This window comes from Oratosquilla oratoria, chromosome 35 (assembly GCF_046742065.1).
Source record: "Oratosquilla oratoria isolate Oo_2021 chromosome 35, ASM4674206v1, whole genome shotgun sequence".
Taxonomy (NCBI): Eukaryota; Metazoa; Arthropoda; class Malacostraca; order Stomatopoda; family Squillidae; genus Oratosquilla; species Oratosquilla oratoria.
The window spans coordinates 25,109,209-25,135,927 of record NC_134811.1 but is presented as its reverse complement, the minus strand read 5'-3'; the positions used below and the strand labels follow the sequence as shown (position 1 = coordinate 25,135,927).

General features: G+C 37.9%; 2 protein-coding genes across 6 annotated transcripts in view; one reads left to right on the top strand and one right to left on the bottom strand.

The window, feature by feature from the left end:
• LOC143018598 (uncharacterized) overlaps positions 1-14,871 on the bottom strand; it is a 39,827-nt gene extending 24,956 nt beyond the window's left edge. For 2 of the 5 annotated variants that reach the window (XR_012965761.1, XM_076174100.1), the window contains exons 1-2: positions 14,746-14,871; positions 5,818-5,964 (exon numbers count right to left, since the gene is read on the bottom strand). The gene's annotated coding sequence lies outside the window, so the exon portion shown is untranslated. The other 3 variants (XM_076174102.1, XM_076174101.1, XM_076174103.1) reach the window with 3 other exon arrangements.
• Positions 14,872-15,022: 151 nt separating this feature from the next.
• Positions 15,023-26,719, top strand: part of LOC143018600 (PRADC1-like protein) — a 23,879-nt gene continuing 12,182 nt past the window's right edge. The window contains exons 1-4 of the mRNA XM_076174105.1: positions 15,023-15,354; positions 23,261-23,388; positions 23,512-23,621; positions 23,754-23,921. Of these exons, the coding sequence (XP_076030220.1) occupies positions 15,279-15,354; positions 23,261-23,388; positions 23,512-23,621; positions 23,754-23,921 (482 nt within the window). The 5' untranslated portion in view covers positions 15,023-15,278. The remainder of the gene's footprint in view (positions 15,355-23,260; positions 23,389-23,511; positions 23,622-23,753; positions 23,922-26,719) is intronic.

Genomic DNA, 26,719 nt, shown 5'->3' with positions numbered 1-26,719 from the left:
ATGGGTCTAAAAGTGTTAATAATAGCATCTAACACACATTAATAATGTACAGTACTGGTCATGTATTTTACATAAACTTCCTGTTTCTTTTTGGCAAATACATTGATTATGCTATTTTGATATAAATTTCTTTGTGAACACCAAGTAGCACCACGCTGTTGAGGCATTCTTGACCCATGGTAATCCTCAAGTATGTTTTCAGGGAGAGGATGGCAGCAATTTTGAAGTTAGCATTAAAGGAGAGAGGCTGGAGGAAGTGGAGAGCTTTAGATTCTTGGGGTCATATGTGGCAGGAAAGGAAGTAGAGGTGGAGGTACATTGTAGATTAAGAGAAACCAAGGATTAAAATGTGTAATGAGATATAGACATTTGGGAATGGATGCTCTGAGGAGATTGTATGAAGGGGTGATTGTGCCAACTGTATGGGGCAGACATGGAACATAAGAGAAGAAGAGAGGAAGATTTTAAATGTGTTTGAGATGAAATGTCAGAGAAGTATGGTAGGGGTTACAAGGTTAGGGAGTGGTTATGTGTGAATGATATTTTGACACATCCTAAAGGGATTTCTCCCTGTCTTCAATGTTATTGCATGGGGGGATGGAGAGGGGGAGTCACCAATTAAATAAAGTGGCCTTGCTGTGGATGTGCTGTGTCTTATTGCACTGCTTGTGATCCATGGCGATGGGTGAGATGCAGGGATGACCCTTCATCCAGGACCAAGATGAGAGGGAGGGAGGGGTGGAATGGGTGGTAGTGGAATTATGCCTTTTGACTTTGGTTACCTCCCTAGTATGGGAGAAAGAGCACTTGATATATGTATATGTATGGATGTTTTCAGTCACTTCAGGCCTGAGAATGAGTGCTCAGCCACATGATCCAGATGCGCTGGATTGAGCAATGACATTCAACCACTCAACACACCAATGGTTCCCACGATAGATTTGTGGTTTGTAGCAGCTGACAAACTTGACAGTATATCTGAATTATTTCCCAATAGTGATTCCAATCTAGCAATTCTTTTCTCCGTGTCAGCAGTCTGTACAAGTTCATCGAGTTTTGCATGTTCTGGTGCATAATATAATTCATAAGTAATACCTCCACTTGAATCACTACTTGTACCTACAGAAGCTTGTCCATTTCCTTTCAGTTCTTCATCCTTTCATTCTCCAGCCCAGTTTTCTTAAAGCTCCAACAATTTGACTAGTTTTTTGAGTAATGCTGCCTGCAGTTGTGAAAATGCTAAACATACATCTTCAAAAATTAGAACATGATTTTACATTTAAATACACTTTAAGTTATATTTCCAATATAATATTTCAAATGTAATGAACTTGACCGAACTTCAAGAGTTTTTGCATTAAAAATTCAACATCTCAGAAAAAGATTGAAAACAAATCACACAGTAACTAACATATTATCAATTTTGCTCAATTATTCTATCAAGCACTAAAAAATCTTAGCTATCTAATTGCAGGGAGCTTTGTCACAGCAATAAATGACCATTGATTGTTTTATAAATATAGATGACACTTTTAAACAGATGTACCCTGGGGGTACAAAGGGTGAAAGTGGCAGTAGACTGGAAGTGAGCATTAAGGGAGAGCAACTGGAGGAACTGGATAGTTTTAGATACTTGGGTGCAAATGTGGCAGGAAAAGGTGGAGTGAAGGTGGAGGTAGAATGTAGATTGAGAGAAGCAAGTAAATGCCTTGGCGGATTGAAGAGTGTAATGAGGAATAGACATTTGGGAATGGATGCTAAGAGGAGACTGTATAAAGGAGTGATTGTGCCACCAGCACTGTATGGGGTAGAAACATGGAACATAAGAGAGGAAGAGAGAAGGAGTTTGAATGTGTTTGAGATGAGATGTCTGAGAAGTATGATGGGGGTTACTAGGCTAGATAGAGTGAGAAATGAGGAGGTGAGGAGAAGAACGGGGGTGGAAAGGGAGTTGGGAGATAGGGTTGATGAAAGAGTATTAGGATGGTTTGGACACATGGAAAGAATGAGTGAAGAAAGACTAGTAAAAGAGGTATGGAAGGCAGATGTGGAGGGAGTGAACATGAGGGGACGTCCTAGGATGAGGTGGATAAATGGGGTGAAGGGGGCTTTGGGGAAGAGGTAAATGTCTGTTGAGGAAGGACGGGAGAGGACAGAAGACAGGGGAGAATGGAGAATGGTTGTATATGGATGAATGAGGTGGAATGGGTGGGGGATGGGGGGTGAGGTAGTATGTGTGAGCAAAATTTGACGCAGTCCGAAGGGATTTCTCCCCATCTTCTCCTTTTATGCATGGGGGGACGGAGAGGGGGGGGTCGCCGATTTAATGAAGCGGGCAGTGGACAAGGTGCAGGGATGACCCATCATGCAGGAGGTGCTAAGATAAGAGGGAGGGTGGAGGGGTGTGGAGTGTATTCAGGGATGGAATGTGTGGGAATGATTTTATGCCTTTTCCTTTTTGGCTACCTCCCTTGTAAGGGGGAAAAAGCCTTGGTATATGTATGTATATATGTGCCCTGTAGCATGAATACAATAATTTTGAATTAAATTGAAGTATATGTTCTAACTTGATTTTGTTTCATTCAAAATATAGGGCAAAAGTATTACTTAATCTCTAATTTTTAAAGATTTACCCTCAGCAATGTGTTGAATATACTTCCATTTATTCTCAATGAAGTGTTTTATTAAATGCTGGGACAATATTAAATTCTGCCATTGTATTACTGCTTTTTGCCATGTACCGGTGTACATGACGCAGGTTTCTTGATTTCTGCAATGAGTGAATGAAAGAACAAATGGAGGGGGAGGGGGGGCTTCAGCCCCTCCATCCCTTGGATCTGCCATTGGAGCAGTGTAACACAAAACTACTGAATCTTGAAGACTTAAAGAATGTACAATGGAGTTCTCCCTCCCACCACCCAAAGAAGCAGCACTCTCACTTCTTATTCAACATCTTCACAAGTAATCTCCCAGCACTAGATCCAGAGCATAACACCAAATTACTCGCTTATATAGATGACCTAACAATAATAATCCTAGACAGCAATTACAAAATAGTAGCTATGAACATCCAAGCTTATTTAGAAAAACTAGAATAGGAATATAGTATTTCATAGCTATGAGAGCATTAAGGTAAGTTGAGAGAAGGTAGGGAGGTACTTAGAGTAAACTGCTTAAATGAGAAGGAAAAGGAGAAGTACAAGAAGCTGAGAGAAGAGTGGGAGGGAGTGAAGGATAGAGTAGAACTAGGAGTGGAGGAGGAATGGGGATGTTTCAAGGAGGGAGTCACAAGGTCTGCAAAGATGGTGTGGAACAGGAAGATGGGAGTAAATAGAAGGAAGAGTAGTGCATTGTGGGATGATGGAGCAAATAAGGTTATACAGGTTGACATTCAAAAATCAGGCAACCTCGGGACCTGAGGACTGCCGGATTTTTGAAAATGCCGGATTTTTGAAGTTTATAATTTTGTATGGTGTACCCCGTATATATCTAAAGAAAATTACCATCTGTACAGTCCTTTAATGGAAAAAATAAACACTAAGTGAAAAGCAAATGAAATTTTATTAAATATTCACGAACTAAGTAAAATACAGTAAAGATACACCCACTCCTCGTTTAATGACCTACTCAGTTAACAACAACTCGGAGTAATGACGGGCTTTATGACGTCGTTTACCGTAAATCTCCCGAAGTTACGACGTCGTGTACGATAATTAAGTTGGCTGAGGCAAATTTGTATGATGTTATAAATGAACTTATACGGTGGATATTAGCTGTGAGGTAAAGTGTTCTTAAGCTTAGGTCTACATTACCATCCTGCAAGCTGCAAAAACTACCTGGGGTACAGTATATACCGGTAGTGGTAAATTTTTAGTTTCGACCATGGGCGCAATATAGCAATAGAAAATTAATTATTAATTTTGTAAATTATGTTGTATAGACACGGTAAAGGAAACATGGACTGGAGGTGAAGCTTTATTCCTGACGTTTCGTCTAACGACTTTCTCAAGGGCTTAATCCTGAGCTTAAGACGAAGAGCGGAAGAAATAATCCACACAAGCAGGTTAAGAGAAGGCAACGCCACCACAAAAACATCATACATGGCGCTTCCTAACTCTGAGAAGGTAGGAGACATTATTAGAATGCTCAGGGGCACGGAAGTTAAAGCAGCCGTAACATCGGGAACGAAGATTGGTGACATGTTAAAAAGCGGGACTAAGATGAGGGGGAGAGAAGACAGCGTCGTATATAAGATCCCATGTACATCATGCGATAAAGCATACTACGGAGAGACTAAGAGGGGCCTTAACACTAGAATCAGGGAGCATAAGGCCGACCTCCGTCACCATAGACTCACCAACGCAATGGTGGTGCATGTTGACGAGTCTGGGCACCTCCCACAATGGAACCGAGCCGTGATTCTACACGAAGGTATGGATAAGAAGATCAGAAAATCTATAGAAGCTGCGTACATCACCACTCGTCCGAATATCAACAATAAGGCTGGGAGCTTCACCTGGGCCAAATCTTCAGCGAATATAGCGCTTCGTGATTGGCTGTCTCAGCGGGCCAATCAGGACGCAGCGCTATACGCTCGTACACCCCCTTGAGCCATAAGGCGGGTTTATAATCTCTGTATGTTTCTAGTATGCTCATTCCTTTGAGAAAGTCGTTAGACGAAACGTCAGGAATAAAGCTTCACCTCCAGTCCATGTTTCCTTTACCGTGTCTATACAACTTGTTCACATGGATTTTCATTTGTAAATTATAATGTATCAACGTAATATGCAATTTTGTGAGCAGAAATAGAAAAAAAATGCTAAAACAGATTTCGTAAGTAACGAAGTCATGTCGGACAAATGGTACACCATGTTTGTTATGATAGATGCCGATGTCGAAGAAATGAAAAGATGATAAATTAATTTGTCTAACCTAAGCTAAACTAACCTAACCTGCGTTTAATAAATAATTACCTGCAAATTAAATGTCATCCGGCTCGTCCTCATTGTTGTCGTCGTGAGAGACGTTGGCAGACGACAAGATGGCGTCCCGAGCCTATGCTACCGACTTCGTTCATTAGCATATTTTCTTGTAGCAAGGTATTTTTTACTTTCATTTCCGCCCACAAAATTACATATTACGTTGATACATTTTAATTTACAAAATTAATAATTAATTTTCTATTGCTATTTTGTGCCCATGGTTGAAACTAAAAAAATACCCCAGTATTCAATATGGAATGTCAGCATATGCGGATTTGGTCATATACGGTAATTTTAGGAACCTAACCACCATAAATAAACAGTAAATAAAGCTTTAATGTACTGTATAAAAGAGGGAAAATACACGAAAATAAAGATACATGTATTGCTGGACATTGTACATACAGTACATGTACGTATATGTATACACTTTCGCTTAACGACCAATTCGGTTAACGACGGCGCGCTGGTCCCAATTGTTGTCGTTAAACGAGGAGTGGTTGTAGTTATACAGAATTTTAATTCAATTTTAATAAAACATATAAAACCGATCCTCCGAAGAATATTAATTAAACTAAATAAAATACCCCGTACTGTACTTCCTAGGAAAGAAGCAGATGGGCTTTTTACACATAATGTCGTAAGTTTCACAAATTGTTCGCACAGACACATTGTTACTCAATTTTTTTTAATATTTCCACTTTCTCTGCGATCGATAACGCATGATGTTTGCGTTTTATGCCACCTTTCTTCTTTGTTGATTCCATATTAGGGCTATACAACAACAAATAAATGCTATAATGAGGAGAATAATGAGAAAAATGAGCAGGATTACTTGTTAGCAGGTGGAAGCATGAACCAACAGCTGATACTGGCATAAGTGGCAGCTCCAGAAAACTGTGGCGCACCAACGCGGGAAATATGAAAATGCGCTCCCGAAATCTGTCCCGGATTTCTGGTTGCCGGATTTTTGAATGTCAACCTGTAGAAGAGAAGAAAAGAGCATTCACAGATTGGTTACAAAATAGGATGAGAGATTCATATGAGAGGTACAATGAGAAGAGAAGTAAAGCAAAGTTAAAGGAGGCAAAGAGGGGAGCAGCTGTGAAATGGGGTAAGAGTATAACAGAAATTTTTGAAAATAATAAAAATATGTTTTGGAAGGAAATTATGAGGGGGGTATTCATGTAGAGAAGAAAAGGTAAAAGGTACAGATGGAGAGATGATAATGGAGGTGTGTGTGTATTTGCTTAATTGTAGCATACAGGAAAAGGGGCACCATTCATTGGGTCCCATCTCCCACTCTCCAATCTATCAAACCTACGCTCAAATTCATGTACAGTTCTAACTTACCCTCTTCCATACAATGACACGGATAGAGACATTAGGATTAGCGGAGCAATAAGGAATCGATTGATTTAAAATTAAACCATAAAGCTTTACAATTAGAGGTATCAAACTTACACACAACTAACGAGGTGATACTAAGACAATTAAACATCTAAAAAGTGAATGGAGTGCGATTAAAAGAGAAAATGAAAGAAAGGAAAATGAGGTCAGAAATAAAAATTAAAAACTGAAGAGGTTAAAGAACAAATACAAGCAGTAACTGAGAAGATGGAAAATCAATCAAAGAGACCGATCTGAATGAAACAAAAAATCAGTGGAAACAGGAATGTGAAAATCAAAAACTCTCAATGAAATAGTACAGCAGCAGGTAGAAGAGAATGCAAAGGAAACAGTGATCAAGGTGATCAAAGAAAAGGAAAATTGGGTGAGAGACACAGTGGACAAAAAGAAATGCATTGTGTTTACAGTAGCAATGAAAAACACAATGTACACAAATACCAAAGAGAAAAAGAAGAGAGAGAAAATGTGAAGGAGATACTGAAAGTGGTTCAAGGCGAGGGACAGAATTTGAAAAAGGAAATTGATGATGTGCATAGAATGGGTACATACTAAAAATAAAAAAACTACAGACCAATGAAAATCAAACTAAGAGCTCAAATGATAGCGGAAGAAATACTATCAAAAGCAGCAAAACTAGCAAACATTGAAAAATACAAAAATGTGTGGATAAAAAGGGAAATGAATTAAGAGGAAATAGAGAATGATAGGGCACTGAGAAGTGGGAAAAAAAAAAAAAAAATGGACTGTTTTTTTTTTTGTTTTTTTTTTTTGAGGGCGAGAGAGAGTGCTGGATCCGAGACTGAGAAAATGGTACATCAGAGAAATGGAAACAAACAAAAAATGAGAAGAAATAAAAGAATTAAAAGTGGCATATACAAATATGGATGGCAGGATTTCTGGAATTAATTAAAACGACTATTTGTCAATAGAGAAACCAGACATAATGGGAATTGTGGAGACAAAATGAAAAGGTCCTATACAATCAAGTATGGTGGGACAAGGTTTATACAACCTTTGGTCAAAAAATATAATGGACAAACAGGGGGAGGAGTCATGGTATTGACTAGAAAGGGCTTAAATGTAATGAAGGCAACAGAAGGAAAGGATGTGGAATTTATCACAATTAAAGTAAAAAATAGCAGTATGAAAAGTAGAAAGTTCACAGTCGTATATGTACCCCCAAAAACTAAGACTTGGACTGACAGTGAACACTCACAATTACTAGAAGACACAAAGAATGAATTAACCAAGACATTGAAATATGGAGAAAATATAGTAATTACGGGTGACTTTAGTGCAAAGGAAATAAATTGGGAAGAATTGACAATAAAAGGTGGAGAGAAACACTGGGGCAATGTCCTACTGGATATGACCATTGATTACACATTGACTCAATGGGTCAAAGAAAACACTAGATACAGACAAAATGAAGAACCATCAAGACTAGACTTGATATTCACTTCTGAGCCTGAAATTGTGGAAGAAATAAACTATAAGACACCAATTGGAAAGAGTGACCACATTACAAAGGATTACAAAGGCGGAGCATGCCGACAGGAGACCTTTTGGTCCATAACTTGGTCGGATGCGGAGAAAAAACTATAATAATGATGAATAAATAAATATAAATAGATAGAATTATAATAATATAGATAATAACAAATCAAGTCAATAAATGCATAGGTATAGTTAAATAATGAACAAACAGGTAAATAGTAAATAATGATAAATTGATAGATAACTAATAATAAATGAAAATCAAGAAATAATAATAAACAGAATAATGATAGCAAACAAATAATATCAAATAAATGACAGTCATTACAGCACCTTGCTTAGATGTTTATCTAAACGAATCTTAAAAATTCGAACTGAACTACATTGCACTGCCTCTGCAGGAAGTCTATTCCATTCATTAACCACACGGTTGGCCAAGTTGTTTCTACCCACTTCCAAATTAAATCTATTTCCTGACAGTTTGAGACCATTATTATTTAGTGTGAAAATTTTGTCACTTTTGATGTTGTCAATTCCCTTTAGAATCTTAAAAACCTGTATCAAGTCACTTCTGAGTCTACGCTTTTTTAGGGGGGGGGGGAAGATTCATACGTTTTAGTCGATTTTCGTATGATTTAGTTTTGATATTTGGAATCAGTTTTGTGGCTCGCCGTTGTACTTTTTCCAATCTGTCAATGTCTTTAATGAGATTCGGTGACCATACGGAAACAGCATATTCCAAATGTGGACGAACTAACGATTTATATAGCTTGTTAATGAGAGATGGACTTTTGAAGTCAAAAGATTGCGCAATCAGTCCTAGAATCTTATTTGTTTTCTCAGAGGCTGAAATACACTGCTTAGATGATTTGAGATCGTTACTGATAATTACGCCGAGATCCTTTTCACTATCCACTTTTGTTAACGAATTTCCAAATAACTTGTAATCGTACTTACTGTTATTTTTACCTATGTGCATAACCTTGCATTTACGTGTGTTAAACTTCATTAGCCAATTTTCAGACAATTGCTGTAGTTTATCTAAATCTTCTTGAATATCTAACTGATTTAAGTGATCATTTGCCATTCCGCACACTTTTGTATCATCAGCAAATTTATTGACAATAGATTTTAGTCCGTGGTCTATATCACTTATATATACTATCAATAGAAATGGGCCAAGAATGGAACCCTGAGCAACTCCACTCGTAACATTTTTCCATGTACAAGTTTCACCATTTAAAACACCTGTTTTCGATCATTTAACCCATTTCTAGTCCAACTTAATAGGCTACCACTTACTCAATGTGAAGCTAATTTAGTAGGTAGCCTTACGTGGGGGACGGTATCAAAAGCTTATGCAAAGTCTAGATATATTAAACCTATACTGTTTCTTTTGTCATAGTTCGAGATGACTGTGTTGTACAATTCGAGTAAATTAGTCACGCAAGAACTAATAGAGTTCAAGCTTGAGGAACAAAATGTTGCAAGAAGAAACGAGAAACATAGAGAAGTAAGATTAATGTACAACAAAACTTTGTAAAATTTACAAAAAAAAAATCAAAATGCTAGTTGAGAAAAATTTGCAAATGATGAAACAAAGATGGAAGAGAAATGGATAATTTTTAAAGAAATATATAAGGAGGGAACAGAGAAACATGTGCTGGTATAATAAAAAGTGTAGCAATGCTAAAGATAGAAGAGACAAAGCTTGGAAAAGATGGAAAAGATAAAAAAGTGACTAAATGGCAAACATACATCAAACTGAAAAATGAATATGTAGACATATGCAGAGAGGAAAAAAGAAACTATGAAAAAGATATAATAGACAAATGCATTGACCAACCTAAACTATTTTACAGATACCAGTATGTAAACGATAAACTAAAAGATAAACATGAAAAAGTGAAACTGCATGAAGGAAATAAAGAAAACATAGAAGATGTAGAAATGGCAGAAGTAATGACCAGACACTTTAGGTCTGTATTTACAGTTGAAAGCTCACAAATGTGGGATGATTGACACCAAGAAAGATCCCCCAAAATGAAAGAAATAACAGTGAGACAAAAGAAATAAGGGACCAAATATAGAAACTTGATGTCAGAAAGTCAGATAGGCCCGATGGAATAGCGAAATGGATATTAACCCCTTCCATACGGTGCCGCACACGTAGGCGTCATGGGGAGCGAGTGTATTCGCGAGGCTGCCATATCGGCATCTTGATTATATTTATTGTAGTCGCCCCTCCATAATGACATTCTTTCTAATTCTTTTGTAATCGCATTTTCTATGGTTATCAAAATTCACGGGTGAAGAGAGAACGATCGATATAAGCGGTGACTATATTTTATGATGCGAGTATTATTACGACACGTCGTACGGCTGGCATTGGCTGCTGCCACCGAGATCTAAGTCCATGACGCCTACGTGTGTGGCACCGTATGGAAGGGGTTAAAAGAATGTATAGATGAATTCTCAGATAAAATACACAAGATTATTGGCTTCTCACTCAAAGAAGGAAAAGTACAAGATTGGAAAAATGCAAATATTGTACCAATATATAAGAGAGGAGATAAAGAAAATCCAACAAACTATAGACTGGTATCCCTTACAAGCACAATTGCAAAAATATGCGAGTTATCAAAAATAAATGGACTAAACACTTGGAAGAGAATAAAATACTAAACCCCAACCAATTTGGATTTAGAAGTGGAAGATCATGTACTACCAACTTAATATGCTTTTACTCAAGATTGGTAGAAATAATACAAGAGATGGTTGGGTAGACTGTGCCTTCCTGGACTTACAAAAGGCTTTTGACAAAGTACCACACAAAAAGCTACTAAGAAAAATTGAAACAATAGGTGGAATACAGGGAAAATTATTGGAATGGATGAAAGACTTCTTGAACGGAAGAAAAATGAGAGTGGTACTTAGAGAAAAGAACTCAAATTGGGTAAATATGATAAGTGGAGTCCCCCAAGGCTCCATATTGGCTCTGATAATGTTTGCTGCTTATATAAATGACATGGATGAAGAAATCGAATGTTATATAAACTTCTTTCCAGATGATGCAAAACTATTGAGGAGAGTAAGTACAGAAGAAGATTGCAAATCCTTTCATGAAGACCTTGACAAAATCTGGAAATGGAGTATAAAGAATGAGGTGAATTTCAACATTAAGAAATGTAGTATAATGGAATTTGGAAAAAGTAATAATAGAATATCTATTCAATACAAAATTGGTACAAAGGAAGTTACAAAAGTAAACTCAGAAAGAGACCTAGGAATAATTATCTCAAATGACATGACACCAGACAATCATGTCAACAAGATAGAGAAACTTGCAATTCAATAAGATCAATGAAAGTGGCCTCTGACTACATGGACGAGGAAATGGTAAAGAACATACTAGTTACACTGATAAGAACAAAATTAGAATATGCAGCATCACTATGGACACCTAGTACAAAAAAAAACAAAGAAACTAGGAAGAATTCACAGAGCATTGACAAAGATGGCACCAACACTTAGCAAGTTGACATATGAACAAAGATTGGACAAACTAAACTTATCAACTCTGGAATAAAGAACAAAAAGAGGCCATTTGATAACCGTCTACAGAATTATGAAAGGGATGGAAATCCTTGATAGGGATGACCTACTTAAATGGGACAGAAGAAATGCAAGAGGACACGAGAAGAAGCTTAAGGTGGACAATTACAGAAGGGATTTGAAAAAGAACAGCTTTCCACACAAAGTAATACATACATGGAACAAATTGAAAGAGAAAACAGTTAGTGCTAAAACTATACATGATTTTAAGAAAGAACTGGATGCAGAAAGATACAACTGTGGGTCACTACAAGCATAGCTCTTCTCCCACAAAATACAACTAGGTAAATACATAGGCGTGTTTTTACCTATCTGTAGTATACAGGAAAGGAGCAATGCTTCTTGGGTCTCATCTCCTATTCTCTAATTTTGATTATCATACCTAGGCTCAAATTCATGTACAATTCCAAATTCATCTATATCTTTGATTTCCAATTATCATATTTAGATTTGAACTTGTATATTGTTTGGGCTTGGGATATATCACTCCCTAAGCTATTCCAAGTATTTATGCACCTATATGGAAATCTGTATTTCTTCAAATCCTTTAGACTTGTGGTCCTTCTGTATTTACTCCCATGAGCTCTTAAAGCTCTCCCATCTTTAATCAGATCTCTTCTGTCAATGCAATCTATCCTCTTTAATGACCTGTATACCATAATCATATCACCTCTTTCTCTTCAATCTTTCAAAGTTGGCAGACCCAATGCTTTTAGTTTTTTCTCATATGGTTTATCTGCCAGGCTAGGGACCAGTTTGGTTGTTGTATGTGTGAGGAAACAAGGTACAGGCGCAAAATTAAAAAAAAAAAATGAACCCTTAACTTATTGTTGCATATGAAAGACAACTTTATTAGAAACAAAATGCTTTTTAAATTTTTTAAATAGCTTGAAAAATAAGTGAGATAAGATTTTTTTATTATTTTTTTAGCCCACATTTTTGGCTAGACTCAACCATAACAAAATGTTAGAATTAAGGGTGGTAATTTGTAAAGATTCCGGTAAAGAAATATACATTAACTCTAAACCACTGGTCCAATTTTATTGAAATTCGGTAAACTTGGGTTTTAAGGATCAACAAATCACATGAGCATGTCAAAAACAATGTGAGACATCTCCATCATACCATATTTGCCTTCTCATGGCAACCATGAAGTTGTAAATTTTCAGATTATCATCAATAGAATCCATACCACTGGCCCAATTGACATGCAACTTGGCATGTAAAGGTTTTATGGGCCAATAAATCACCTGAGCATGTCAACAGCATTGCAGGATCTTCTTCTTATACCATTCTTACTAACACCTATCATGTTGCCATGGCAACTGTTGTCAATTTAGAAATAATATATAAAATCCAAACTGCTGGCCCAGTTGACATGCAACTTGGCATGTGAAGGTTTTATGGGTCAACGAATCACCTTGCAGGACCTTATTCTTATTAACACCTATCATGTTGCCATGGCAACTGTTGTCAATTTAGAAATAATCTATAAAATCCAAACTGTTGGCCCAATTGACATGTAACTTGGTATGTGAAGGTTTTATGGGTTAACAAATCATCTGAGCATATCATTAACATTGCAGTACCTTCTTATACCATTCTTCCTAACACCTATCATGTTGCCATGGCAACTGTTGTCAATTAACAATTTAGAAATAATCTATAAAATCCAAACTATTGGCCCAATTGACATGCAACTTGGCATGTGAAGGTTTTATCATAAAGCCCGATTCTTCAAAAGCAAACAAATATTCACCGATCCAAATGCAAATTTGGTTATCAACCTCGGCAAGCTAGTTTTCCAAGTAAAAATATTAAGGTAAGGCATCAATAAAATATTATTTTAATGTAAAAAATTGTTTTATAACCTATTTTCTCCCGGTCATGAGCAGCTTAAGATCGTTGTGTATTGTACACTTGGTGATTTGTTGACCCAAAAACCTTCACATGCCTAGTTGCATGTCAATTGGGCCAGTGGATTGGATTTTATTTATCATTTCTAAATTGACAACAGTTGCCATGGCAACATGATAGGTGTTAGTAAGAATGGTATAGGAAGAAGGTACTGCAATGTTAATGACATGCTCAGGTGATTTATTGACCCATAAATGCATATTACGCAGACCAGTCGAAGAGACGACTCTTCGCTGCGCTCACAGGGTAAACAATCTTTTGTGAAGATTTTTGGGTAAATAAATCACCAAGTGTATATTACCTAACGATCTTGAGCTATTCATATACGGGAGAAAATAGGTTAAAAAACAACATTATTACATAGAAATATTATGTTATTGATGTCTTACCTTAATATTTTCACTCGGAAATCTAATTTGCCGAGGTTGATAACCAAATTTGCGTTTGAATCGGTGAATATTTATCGGCTTTTGAAGAATCGGGCATACACTTGCACAATAACAAGATAATTTGAATATCCTGCGCATACGCTGAACGCTCAAAGCATTCAAACTAAGCCAAACAAAATCCAACGGGTCGCAAAATATGGCGATGTAAACAGTAACAGCGCGATCATAGCGCCGCGTTTATTTTCCCGCGTACCGGCAGACTGGTCTTTCATACATGCCCTCTTTAGGCTCTTTGACTTTGCACAATCTGAAATCTAGGCCTCCAACCTTCCTTGCGTCCAGCTTATTCATCCCAGTCCTTTTCTTTCCTTGACACTTGACAGTATCATTTCGAGACTTATCCACTTCTTCCAAGATATGCAGAGAGAATTTGTGGGTTTCGCCCTATCATCTCTATATAGTATATAGACCTCATCGGTCTCACTAAACGTCGACCAAAGTCGACAAACGCCGACCAAACCCAAACAATAACGGCTTTTGCTCAAATGCATATAATTATGATCATTTATGCATTAAAATTAGCATATGGTTGCATTATGTGACCTATTTTCTTTAAAATGTGTGATTTTCATGTAATTTGATCACAGAAAATTTTGAATGAAATGATACGTGAACAACTGATCATATTTGGTCTTATTTATAACCAGAACCGGCAGAAGCAGTATACTTTTGGTATTTTTCAGAAGTGCACACCTACACAATAGCGCATTAGAAAAGTAAATAATAATGCTGTAAATTATCATGGTTACCATGGTACATAAACATAAATTTTCTTCGCGGATATCAATAATAGAGGAAGTTGCTATGAGCAATACACAAACGGAATCACAGCGACTCTTTGAGAGGTTGAAGATGACATTGATTACCCTGATTACCTCTAGAATTACAGGTGTCGCATTAGTAATGCGTTGGTCGACTTTGGTTGACGTTTAGTGAGACCCGACTTCATGCAATCACTGCTGCATGATAGTGTGTACTGTGTAGTTATATCTCAGTGCATATTTTTGATTAATTTTGTTGCATTTTGGTTTTAGCAATATTTTTACAATGTTTTAAACTTTAATCTTTATTTCTATTGTACTTATATTTTTATGCGTTTTGTCATAAATAATAAAGAGTACTATATATTTTTACCTCTACTTCATTTGTTCCCGCTATGACATGCTGTTCCAGCAACTGTCATTACCCAAATATTCTTTTAGTACACTATTGAATTTTTTTTTATTTAAATTTCAAATGTTTGAATTTTTGTGGTGCTGTTTGAGTTTTAATTTCAAACACTTAAAAGTTTTGCGTTCGTGAAGAAGCACTTTGTTTACATACAACATATGATCACAGAACCAGAAGTTTCGAGAAGGCCGTAGATTTATCTACATTGCGAAGAGAATTTGCTTGAAAAAATCTAGTGATGTTTTATTTATTTGTTATTTTGTTTTATATTAATACGTGGATATCATGCCACCATTCATTGGATGAGAGCTCATGTAAGTATTATGTATTGCGACTAACATCGAGATCTGAATATATCACTCGATAAGCATAAGAGAATAATACCGTCAACGTGTTCTCATGATAATATAATTCGGTAACATTTCATCCTAAAATGAGAAGTGATTTTTTTTCTAACGGCTTTCACATAGAGACATAGATAATGTCTGGAAGAAGGTCTTTTTCTGTAGGCCTGTGACAACCTGTTCTTCAATATGTACCGGGTATTTATTTGAATGGTGAGGGTGAAAAGGTGCTTTTCAATTTTCATATGTTCATGTTCTTATGATTATCATGTCACTTTATTGATTCTGTTTTTTGTTCACTGAGATGCCCTTATACATGTCACAGTCATAACTTAAAATAAAAATCATTAAGGTTTCAATCGTTCCTCCTATGCTAGCTAGGTCAACATGAAAATGGAATTCCTGATATTTGAGCTGAAGTAGTTCTCATGGGATGCAAAAAGTCGCTATGAGTACAATACAATTTGAATTATCCATCTAGCTGTCCTAGTTCTCGAGAAATTGCATTTTGAATGGGATTAAATAGGGCCTATTTTGTCCCAGGAAATTGGGCCGAAACGTGCGTTCTGACTAATCGCTGATCAAACGTAAACAATGACGGTTTTTACTGACAGGCACAATTTTATATAAGAATTTAGCATATGGTTGCATTATTTGACCTATTTTCTTTAAGATGTGTGATTTCCATGTAATTTGATCAAAGAATTACGTATTTATCCTCTGCAAAATTACCCACCACAGCTACGAATACCGTCAAATTACATGAAAGTCACACAATTTAAAGAAAATAGTTTGAATAATTCAACTATATGCAATCTATTACACTAATAACACAATAGTAACAAACTTAATAGTGCAGTTTGATCCATACCACCAGTGATCATAGATAGCGGGCAGGATGAATCGTAGCTGTGGTCCGTAATATTACGGAGGATAAAAACGTAACTTTTCTTTAATCAAATTACATGAAAATCACACATTTTAAAGAAAATAGTTCAAATAATTCAACTATAAGTCTATTACACTGATAACATAATAGTAAGAAACTTAATAGAGTGAAGTTTGATCCATACCACCAGTGATAGATAAGATGGCGGGATGGATGTTGACGTTGTTGTTATCCGATAATCCAACCCAATAGAAAAAAAAACTAATTAGTACCACCGATTTCTCAGCTCTTCCGTAACACACTGCCTTTATTTTGGTATAAGAATAATTCACGAGACTATAAGTTTTCGTTCATTTTGGTCAGTTGCCAATACACTGAATTTATTTAGCTCATTTTTTACGCTGAAACATAAATCAATTTTTTATTTACTGCTAAATGCAAGCCGCCATGTTTATCTTATGTTTTTATATACCGACATGTAACTGATGATGTAATTGTTTGAAATTTACTACGATTGTAGTAAATACACTCGCATAACATTTGTATGAATGAAATTTCCGGCGGTATGTAAATTTGGCTGTTTGCATGGCGTGCACATAAAATGACGCGCTATTGTGCTCGTCATCGACGGTGGCGCCTCTGGTGGTGTTTGACCTACCTACCTATGCACGTCAAGTTTCATTCATTCATTCTCCCAGTATCCATCTATAGACAGTTCTACAGAATAGGGTGGCCCTCTTACTAGCTTTTGTAGCATGCTTTTCTATGAGTGAATAGTGAGAAAATAAGAGGGTGACTTATTTTGTGTGTCCATAACTGTCTTCAACTTTCCATAATGCTTAATTTAGACAATGAAGCAAAATGGGCACATCACAGATAATGAAAGGGTGATATAGAAAATATGGTAAATTTGTAGAAGTGTTCACGTACATGATATAGCATTAGAAAATTGAATATTAATTTTGTAAATTATGATATATATCAACATATATATTTTTCTTGGTAGAAATTAATATAAAAAAGTTGCTAAAAGCAATACACTAATGAATGGAGCTGTGGCGGCTGCTTGAGATGCTGTGTTTTGATAGATGCAGAGGTTGAAGAAATTATGTATCATAATTTTTTCTAGAGGTAATCAGGGTCATCAATGTTATCTTCAACCTCTGAATCTATCAAAACAAAGATGGCATCTCAAAGAGTCGCTGTGATTCCATTTGTGTATTGCTCATAGCAACTTCCTCTATTATTGATATCTGCCAAGAAAATTATGTTTATATACTATAATTTATAGCATTATTTACTTTTCTAATGCGCTATTGTGTAGGTGTGCACTTCTGAAAAATACATACATACATACATATACCAAGGCTTTTTCCCCCTTACCAGGGAGGTAGCCAAAAAGAAAAAGGCATAAAATCATTCCCACCCATTCCATCCCTGAATATACTCCACACCCCTCCACCCTCCCTCTCATCTTAGCACCTCTTGGATGACGGGTCATCCCTGCACCTTGTCCACTGCCCTGGGTCAGAAGCAATGTCGCAAGACACAGCACATCCAGAGCAAGGCCACTTCATTAAATAGGCGTCCCCCCTCTCCATCCCCCCATGCATAAAAGGAGAAGATGGGGAGAAATCCCTTTGGGCTGCGTCAAATTTTGCTCACACATGCTACCTCACTGCCCATTCCACCTCATGCATCACAACATCATCCATATACAACCATTCTCCATTCACCCCTGCCTTCTATCCTCTCCCGTCCTTCCTCAACAGACATTTCCCTCTTCCCCAAAGCCCCCTTCACCCCATCCATCCACCTCATCCTAGGACGTCTCCTCATGTTCATTCCCTCGACATCTGCCTTCCACACCTCTTTTACTAGTCTTTCTTCACTCATTCTTTCCATGTGTCCAAACCATCCTAATATTCTTTCATCAATCCTATCTCCCAACTCCCTTTCCACCCCCGTTCTCCTCCTCACCTCCTCATTTCTCACTCTATCTAGCCTAGTAACCCCCATCATACTTCTCAGACACCTCATCTCAAACACATTCAAACTCCTTCTCTCTTCCTCTCTTATGTTCCATGTTTCTGCCCCATACAGTGCTGTTGGTACAATCACTCCTTCATACAGTCTCCTCTTAGCATCCATTCCTAAATGTCTATTCCTCATTACACTCTTCAATCCACCAAGGCATTTACTCACTTCTCTCAATCTACATTCTACCTCCACCTTCACTCCACCTTTTCCTGCCACATTTGCACCCAAGTATCTAAAACAATCCAGTTCCTCCAGTCGCTCTCCCTTAATGCCCACTTCCAGTCTACTGCCACTTTCACCCCTCGTACATCTCATCACCTTACTCTTACCCACATTTATCTTTAGCTTTGTTCTATCACATACTCTCCCAAACTCTGTCACCAACTTCCTCAATCCCTCCTCCGATCCTGCCACATGCGCAGTGTCGTCAGCAAACAACAGCTGGCTCACCTCCCACTTTTCTCCATTTTCTTTAACCATCTCCAATCCCTGACCCACTACCCTTGCATTTACCTGTCACACTACCCCATCCATGTACAAGTTGAACAGCCAGGGCGACATAATGCATCCTTGACGAAGTCCCAACTTTACCTCGAACCACTCACTCTCTCCATTTCTAATCCTGACACAAGCTCTACTACTCTCATAAAAACTCTTGACAGCTTCTAGAAGTTTTCCTCCTATCCCATATATCTGCATAACCTCCCATAGTGCCTTTCTGTTTACCCTATCGTAAGCCTTTTCCAGATCCATAAAAGCCCAAAAAACATACTTCCCCTTTCCTATAGCTTTCTCACATATTTGTCTTACCACAAAGATCTGATCTACACAACCTCTACCTGTCCTAAATCCACACTGTTCCTCACCAATTACCCCCTCTGTTCCTCTCTTAATCCTCTCAATCAAGATCCTCTCATAAGCTTTCCCAACTACACTTAACAAGCTAATCCCTCTGAAACTACTACATTCACATTTGTCCCCTTTTCCCTTGTAAAGTGGAACTATACAGGCACTCTTCCAATCCTCTGGCACTCTACCCTCTCTCCAGCAAACATTGAATAACCTCACCAGCCAGTCCACCATCACTGTACCTCCTTTTTTTAAACATTCTGCATGGCATCCATCCAGACCAGGTGCCTTACCTGCTTTCATCATCTTAACAACTGCCTTCACTTCATCCTTCCTTATTTCTCCTCCATTTTCCTCACGCATCATGGTCATTTTCTCAGCATTTCCCACTGCAACTATCTTTCCCTCCCTATCCTCCTTCACATTTAGCAACTCCCTAAAATATTCTGCCCATCTTCCCCTTACTGCCTTCACTTCCATTATCATCTCTCCATCTGCACCTTTTACCTTTTCTTCTCTACTTGATTTGCCTCCTCTTCCTCTCTTGATTTCTTTCCAAAACATCTTTTTATTACTTTCAAAATTTTCTGTCATACTCTTACCCCACTTCACATCTGCTCTCCTCTTTGCCTCCTTTACCTTTTGCTTTACTTCTCTTTTCTTTTCTTTGTACCTCTCATATGACTCCCTCGTCCTATTTTGTAACCAAACTGAAAGCTCGCTTCTTCTCTTCTACAACCTTCTTCATTTCCTCATCCCACCATTCACTACCCTTCCTTCTATTTCCTCCTGTCCTTCTTGTTCCACACACCATCCTTGCACACTTTGTGACTCCCTCCTTGAACCATCCCCATTCCTCCTCCACACCTAACTCTACTATCCTTCACTTCCTCCCACTCCTTCAGCTTCTTCTTGTACTCCTCCTCCTTTTCCTTTTCATTGAAAGAGTTCACTCTAAGCACCTCCCTACCTTTTGTCCCTTTCCTCTTTCTCCATCTATCCTCCACTCTCAACTTACCTTCTACCAAAAAATGATCTGATATTCCCCCACCCTCTCCCCTTAGCACATGTACATCCTTAACTCTTCCTATCATAGTCCTATTTACCACTACATAATCCATCAACGCTCTACCACCCTTCCATCCACCACCCTCTCCCATGTGTACTTTTGCTTGACTTTCTTCCGAAACACTGTATTTGCTATCATCAACTCTCTTTCTAAACACATTTCCGCCATCAACTCTCCACTACGATTCTTTCCTGGAACTACACATTTCCCAACCACTCCATCATTTGGACCATTTCCTACCCTAGCATTAAGGTCTCCCAGTACTATTACATTGACATTTCTCCCTAAATCCTCTATGCACTCATTTAAATCTATCCAAAAGGCCTCCCTTTCTTCTACACTCTTCTCACTGCCAGGCCCATATGCACTTACAAAGACCCACATCTTTCCCAGTTTCACCTTCATCCACATTATCCTTGAGGAAACCTCCTTCCACTCCACTACACGTTTACCTATCTCTTCACTTACTAGAATAGCCACCCCTTCCCTCCCTCGCCCTCTCTTCACTCCTGATAGCCTCCCACTTACATTCCCAAACTTACACTCACCCTTCCCTTTCAACTTAGTTTCACTCAAAGCCAACACATCCATCTTTCTTCTCACAAACATACTACCTATCTCTTCCCTTTTACTCTCATCTGTACCACATCCATGCACATTAAAAGACCCAAACCTTAGGGTGCTGGTTGGAAAACTCCCAGACCCTCTTATGCCTTCACTTTTTCGTTTAGGAATGTCCCCTGTGGGGCTACAAGGAGAAGGATGCCTAGTCCCAATCCCCATCCCCTTCTTCTCGCCTCTTACGATCCAAGTGGAAATACTTGGTGGCAGTATTCTTTTCCCCCATCACAGAAAATGAATACTCAGAGAAATGGTACAGGACAGCAGCAAGGGATTGGGGGACAGCATAACGGAGGGACAGTCGTAGTATAAAAGTGTCATAATTTCTCTATGACCAGAGTTTTCCTCTATCATAGACAAAATGGTGTGTGGCTCTGGTCCGTAGGGGCGCCCCATGTAGACCCTAAAGTATCAACTGCATGCTACTTTGCCACAATAACAAGCAGCCAATACCCCAGACGGGGTATACTGCTTCTGGTTATAAATAAGACCAAATATGATCAGTTGTTCACATATTTCATTCAAAAGAGTCCAAAGGCCAAGAATAGAAAATTTGTTGTGTCAGTTAAATAATAGAAAATTATTCACTTCAGTTGTTGCTTTGAGTTTTAGTGACTGGAAATCTACAGTCCCTGATATGACCAGTTTAAGAGAAAATCTAAGGAGAGTTTGGCAAGATGAAAGGTGATTATGACACGTTAGAGGATAGAGAGATAAACTGGAGGATATGAAGAAAGTGTATAAGGATACATGAGGAAAAAAAACTGGAATTAGGTAAGTTAATGGAACATCAAAGGAAAGAGTATGGGGAAAGTGTGGAAAAGGATATGGTAAAGGTACTTAAAATTAGAGAAATACTGACGAGAGGTAGTATATAAAAATTAATATACTATTCAGGTAGGATGGAAAAAGGATAGTTTCAAGCAATTGTTGCTTCACATTTTACTGACTGGAATCCAGTAGCCACACAGCAGGTGCTTGTAGATCTTGGGTCTTTTCATTGGTCACTCTTAGAAGAAATTGCTAAATTGAGATAAGAGTAATGCTAAAGCAGTGTAAACAGTACATCATGTTCAGTTGTTATGGTGAGTTATGGGTGAGAAGCAGCCACAACATCATGCCATATATGAGGAGTCTTCTCCCTTCTTTCTTCCATGTGGCACTGTGTGATACATAAGAGAAATATACAGTATACCCTAACTGGACCATAAAAACTAACCTAAATTAACAACCTGCTAAAAAATGCAGATTTTACATATTTAACAAAATGAAGTACAATGCTAACAAGTGAATTACTTAACATCTGATGTATTTCACTGGGAGACATTCAGAGCACTTGAGATTGCAAGAGCATTTGTTTGTGAGGATTACCAATTTTCTCACAAAGAAAATTAAATATTTAGACATTTAACAAATGAACTTTTCTAAAATGAAATACTTTTACTGCTTTGACAGTAGTGGGTGGTAAATTGGCTTTGGCAGTTGGGCCCTGCTGTGGAAATGCTGTGTATTGGCTCTGACTCAAGCAGTGGGTATGGTACAGGGATGACCTTTCATTCACAAAGAGCTAAGTTGGAGAGGACAACAGATGGATTTTTGGACGAGTGTAGGATGGGTGAAGGTTGGGTATTTGATTTAGGGTGGTCAACAAATGGAATAAACTTAGTAACCATGTAGTAAGTGCTGAAACTATCAGTTGTTTTAAGAAACAATTAAACAACTTTATGGATGGAAATGAGAGGTGGTGATGGATACGGAGCTGCCTTGTATAGACCTTATGGTCTCTTGGAGTCTCCTTCATTCTTATGTTCTCTAATCTTCTGTTTTCCTGCACTTAGGCAGATGAGATGCCAACATGTTATTCTCCTACTGGGAAACTTCAGGGTGAATGATATGAAAATGATGGAAATGAGAGATTAACACCCATCTGATTTTGCAGTACTAGTACATTAAGGGCAGCATATGAAATATGAAATAATGCACAACAGCTGTGTAAAATTGTCCATAAGCATAGAATTGCTGACAAACTACTGTCCATAATAACAACATTAATGAACATTTTGCCATTTTGATAAATTCAGTTGATTTAATAGCTATTTTGGTATTATACTTATTAACACAGTTTGCTCTGCAGACAATCACTCCTGGTATCTCTTGCTCTGTATTACAACGAAATGGCAAGAAGTTGTAGCTAAACATAGAAAGATGACTTCCTTTACTTGTAATTAGTTATGTTCGACAAGCCATATTGACAATAGAAATAGTAAATGTAACCAAAATATAGTATGGTCCTCACCTTTTTCTTCTGGTTGCTATGAATGTACATTATTCATTAATGTGGTGTCCATGTGGTAACAAAGAGATAATCTTAAGATATTGTACTATAGCATACTGTGTCTATTTTTCAGTTACTGTCTGGGATGACGTAGCTGTTTATGACTTTATTGAAGATGACATATTCTTTGAAGTGATATATCCTGAGAAAATAAAATATAGCTACAGACTTCGTCAGGCCAGAGACTTTGGAATGCAATTTGTAAGTAATTACTGGTTGAATTCAGTTAACAAAATTTATAACTTTCATTTCTGTTTTTCAGAGTTTAGGTAGACTCTAAAAGAAAAATGTACCAATGAAATATTTCTCAAATTCTTTTTACAGAAAATGTATCACAGAAACATTAAACTAGTCCTAGTTGATCCTCCTGAGTGTTGTTCAGAACTTTTTAATGCTGCTGAATTGAGAGGTGCAGTGGCTCTAGCAAAGAGAGGGTAAGCATATTAAGTACATTTTTCACAGTACACATTTTGAATTCAATGTGATGCAGGTTGAAAATTATGACTAATTCCCCTCCCCCCCTTTTTTTTTTTTTTTTTTTTTTTTCTCCTTTTCATCCTTTCCAGAGATTGTTCTTTTGTTAGTAAGACGATAAAGGCAGAAGAAGCAGGTGCAGTTGCTATTATTGTAACACACAGTGATGCTTCAAATGATGAGGTCTATATAGAGATGATAGATGATAACACAGGGCGAAACCCACAAATTCCTGCTGCATTTCTTCTTGGAAGAAGTGGGTAAGTCTCTAAATGATACTATCAAGGAAAGAAAAGGACTGGGATGAATAAACTGGATGCAAGGAAGGCTGGAGGCCTAGATTTCAGATTGTGCAAAGAGGGCATGTATGAAAGACCTTGTTTCCTCAGAAAGTTTCAATATGATATTATATATATATATATGTATATGTATATATATATATATATATATATATATATATATGGGCACACACATACACACAACAACCAAACTGGTCCCCAGCCTGGCAGATAAAACATATGAGAAAAACTAAAAGCATTGGGTCTGCCAACTTTGAAAGATCGAAGAGAAATAAGTGATATGTTTACGGTATTCAGGTAGCTAAAGGGGATAGATTGCACTGACAGAAGAGATCTGATTAAAGATGGGAGAGCTTTAAGAGGTCATGGGAGCAAATACAGAAGGACCACATGTCTAAAGGATTTGAAGAAATACAGATTTCCATATAGGTGCATAAATACTTGGAATAGCTTAGGAAGTGATATATCCCAAGCCCAAAAAATATATAAGTTCAAATCTACATATACATACATATACCAGGGCTTTTTCCCCCTTACTAGGGAGGTAGCCAAAAAGGGAAAGGCATAAAATCATTCTCCACCCATTCCATCCCTGAATACACTCCACACCCCTCCACCCTCCCTCTTATCTTAGCACCTCCTGGATGACGGGTCATCCCTGCACCTTGTCCACTGCCCTGGGTCACAAGCAGTGTCGCAAGACTACAGCACATCCACAGCAAGGCCGCTTCATTAAATCGGCGACCTCCCCTCTCCGTCCCCCCATGCATAAAAGGAGAAGATGGGGAGAAATCCCTTCGGACTACGTCAAATTTTGCTCACACATACTACCTCACTGCCCATTCCACCTCATGCATCACATCATCATCCATATACAACCATTCTCCATTCACCCCTGTCTTCTGTCCTCTCCCGTCCTTCCTCAACAGACATTCCCCTCTTCCCCAAAGCCCCCTTCACCTCATCCATCCACCTCATCCTAGGACGTCCCCTCATGTTCACTCCCTCCACATCTGCCTTCCATACCTCTTTTACTAGTCTTTCTTCACTCATTCTTTCCATGTGACCAAACCATCCTAATACTCTTTCATCAACCCTATCTACCAACTCCCTTTCCACCCCCGTTCTTCTCCTCACCTCCTCATTTCTCACTCTATCTAGCCTAGTAACCCCCCATCATACTTCTCAGACACCTCATCTCAAACACATTCAAACTCCTTCTCTCTTCCTCTCTTATGTTCCATGTTTCTACCCCATACAGTGCTGTTGGCACAATCACTCCTTCATATAGTCTCCTCTTAGCATCCATTACCAAATGTCTATTCCTCATTACACTCTTCAATCCACCAAGGCATTTACTCGCTTCTCTCAATCTTCGTTCTACCTCCACCTTCACTCCACCTTTTCCTGCCACATTTGCACCCAAGTATCTAAAAATATCCAGTTCCTCCAGTCGCTCTCCCTTAATGCTCACTTCCAGTCTACTGCCACTTTCACCCCTTGTACATCTCATCACCTTACTTTTACCCACATTTATTTACCCACATGCTACAGGGTACATCTGTTTAAAAGTGTCATCTATATTTATAAAACAATCAGTGGTCATTTATTGCTGTGACAAAGCTCCCTGCGATTAGATAGCTAAGATTTTTCAGTGCTTGATAAAATAATTGAGCTAAATTGATAATATGTTAGTTACTGTGTGATTTGTTTTCAATCTTTTTCTGAGATGTTGAATTTTTAATGCAAAAACTCTTGAAGTTCGGTCAAGTTCATTACATTTGAAATATTATATTGGAAATATATCTTAGAGTGTATTTAAATGTAAAATCATGTTCTAATTTTTGAAGATGTATGTTTAGCATTTTCACAACTGCAGGCAGCATTACTCAAAAAACTAGTCAAATTGTTGGAGCTTTAAGAAAACTGGGCTGGAGAATGAAAGGATGAAGAACTGAAAGGAAATGGACAAGCTTCTGTAGGTACAAGTAGTGATTCAAGTGGAGGTATTACTTATGAATTATATTATGCACCAGAACATGCAAAACTCGATGAACTTGTACAGACTGCTGACACGGAGAAAAGAATTGCTAGATTGGAATCACTATTGGGAAATAATTCAGATATACTGTCAAGTTTGTCAGCTGCTACAAACCACAAATCTATCGTAGGAACCATTGGTGTGTTGAGTGGTTGAATGTCATTGCTCAATCCAGCACATCTGGATCATGTGGCTGAGCACTCATTCTCAGGCCTGAAGTGACTGAAAACATCCATACATATACATATATCAAGTGCTCTTTCTCCCATACTAGGGAGGTAGCCAAAGTCAAAAGGCATAATTCCACTTCCACCCATTCCACCCCTCCCTCCCTCTCATCTTGGTCCTGGATGAAGGGTCATCCCTGCATCTCACCCATCGCCTTGGATCACAAGCAGTGCAATAAGACACAGCACATCCACAGCAAGGCCACTTTATTTAATCGGTAACTCCCCCTCTCCATCCCCCCATGCAATAACATTGAAGACAGGGAGAAATCCCTTTAGGATGTGTCAAAATATCATTCACAAATAACCACTCCCTAACCTTGTAACCCCTACCATACTTCTCTGACATTTCATCTCAAACACATTTAAAATCTTCCTCTCCTCTTCTCTTATGTTCCATGTCTGCCCCATACAGTGCTGTTGGCACAATCACCCCTTCATACAATCTCCTCTGAGCATCCATTCCCAAATGTCTATATCTCATTACACAT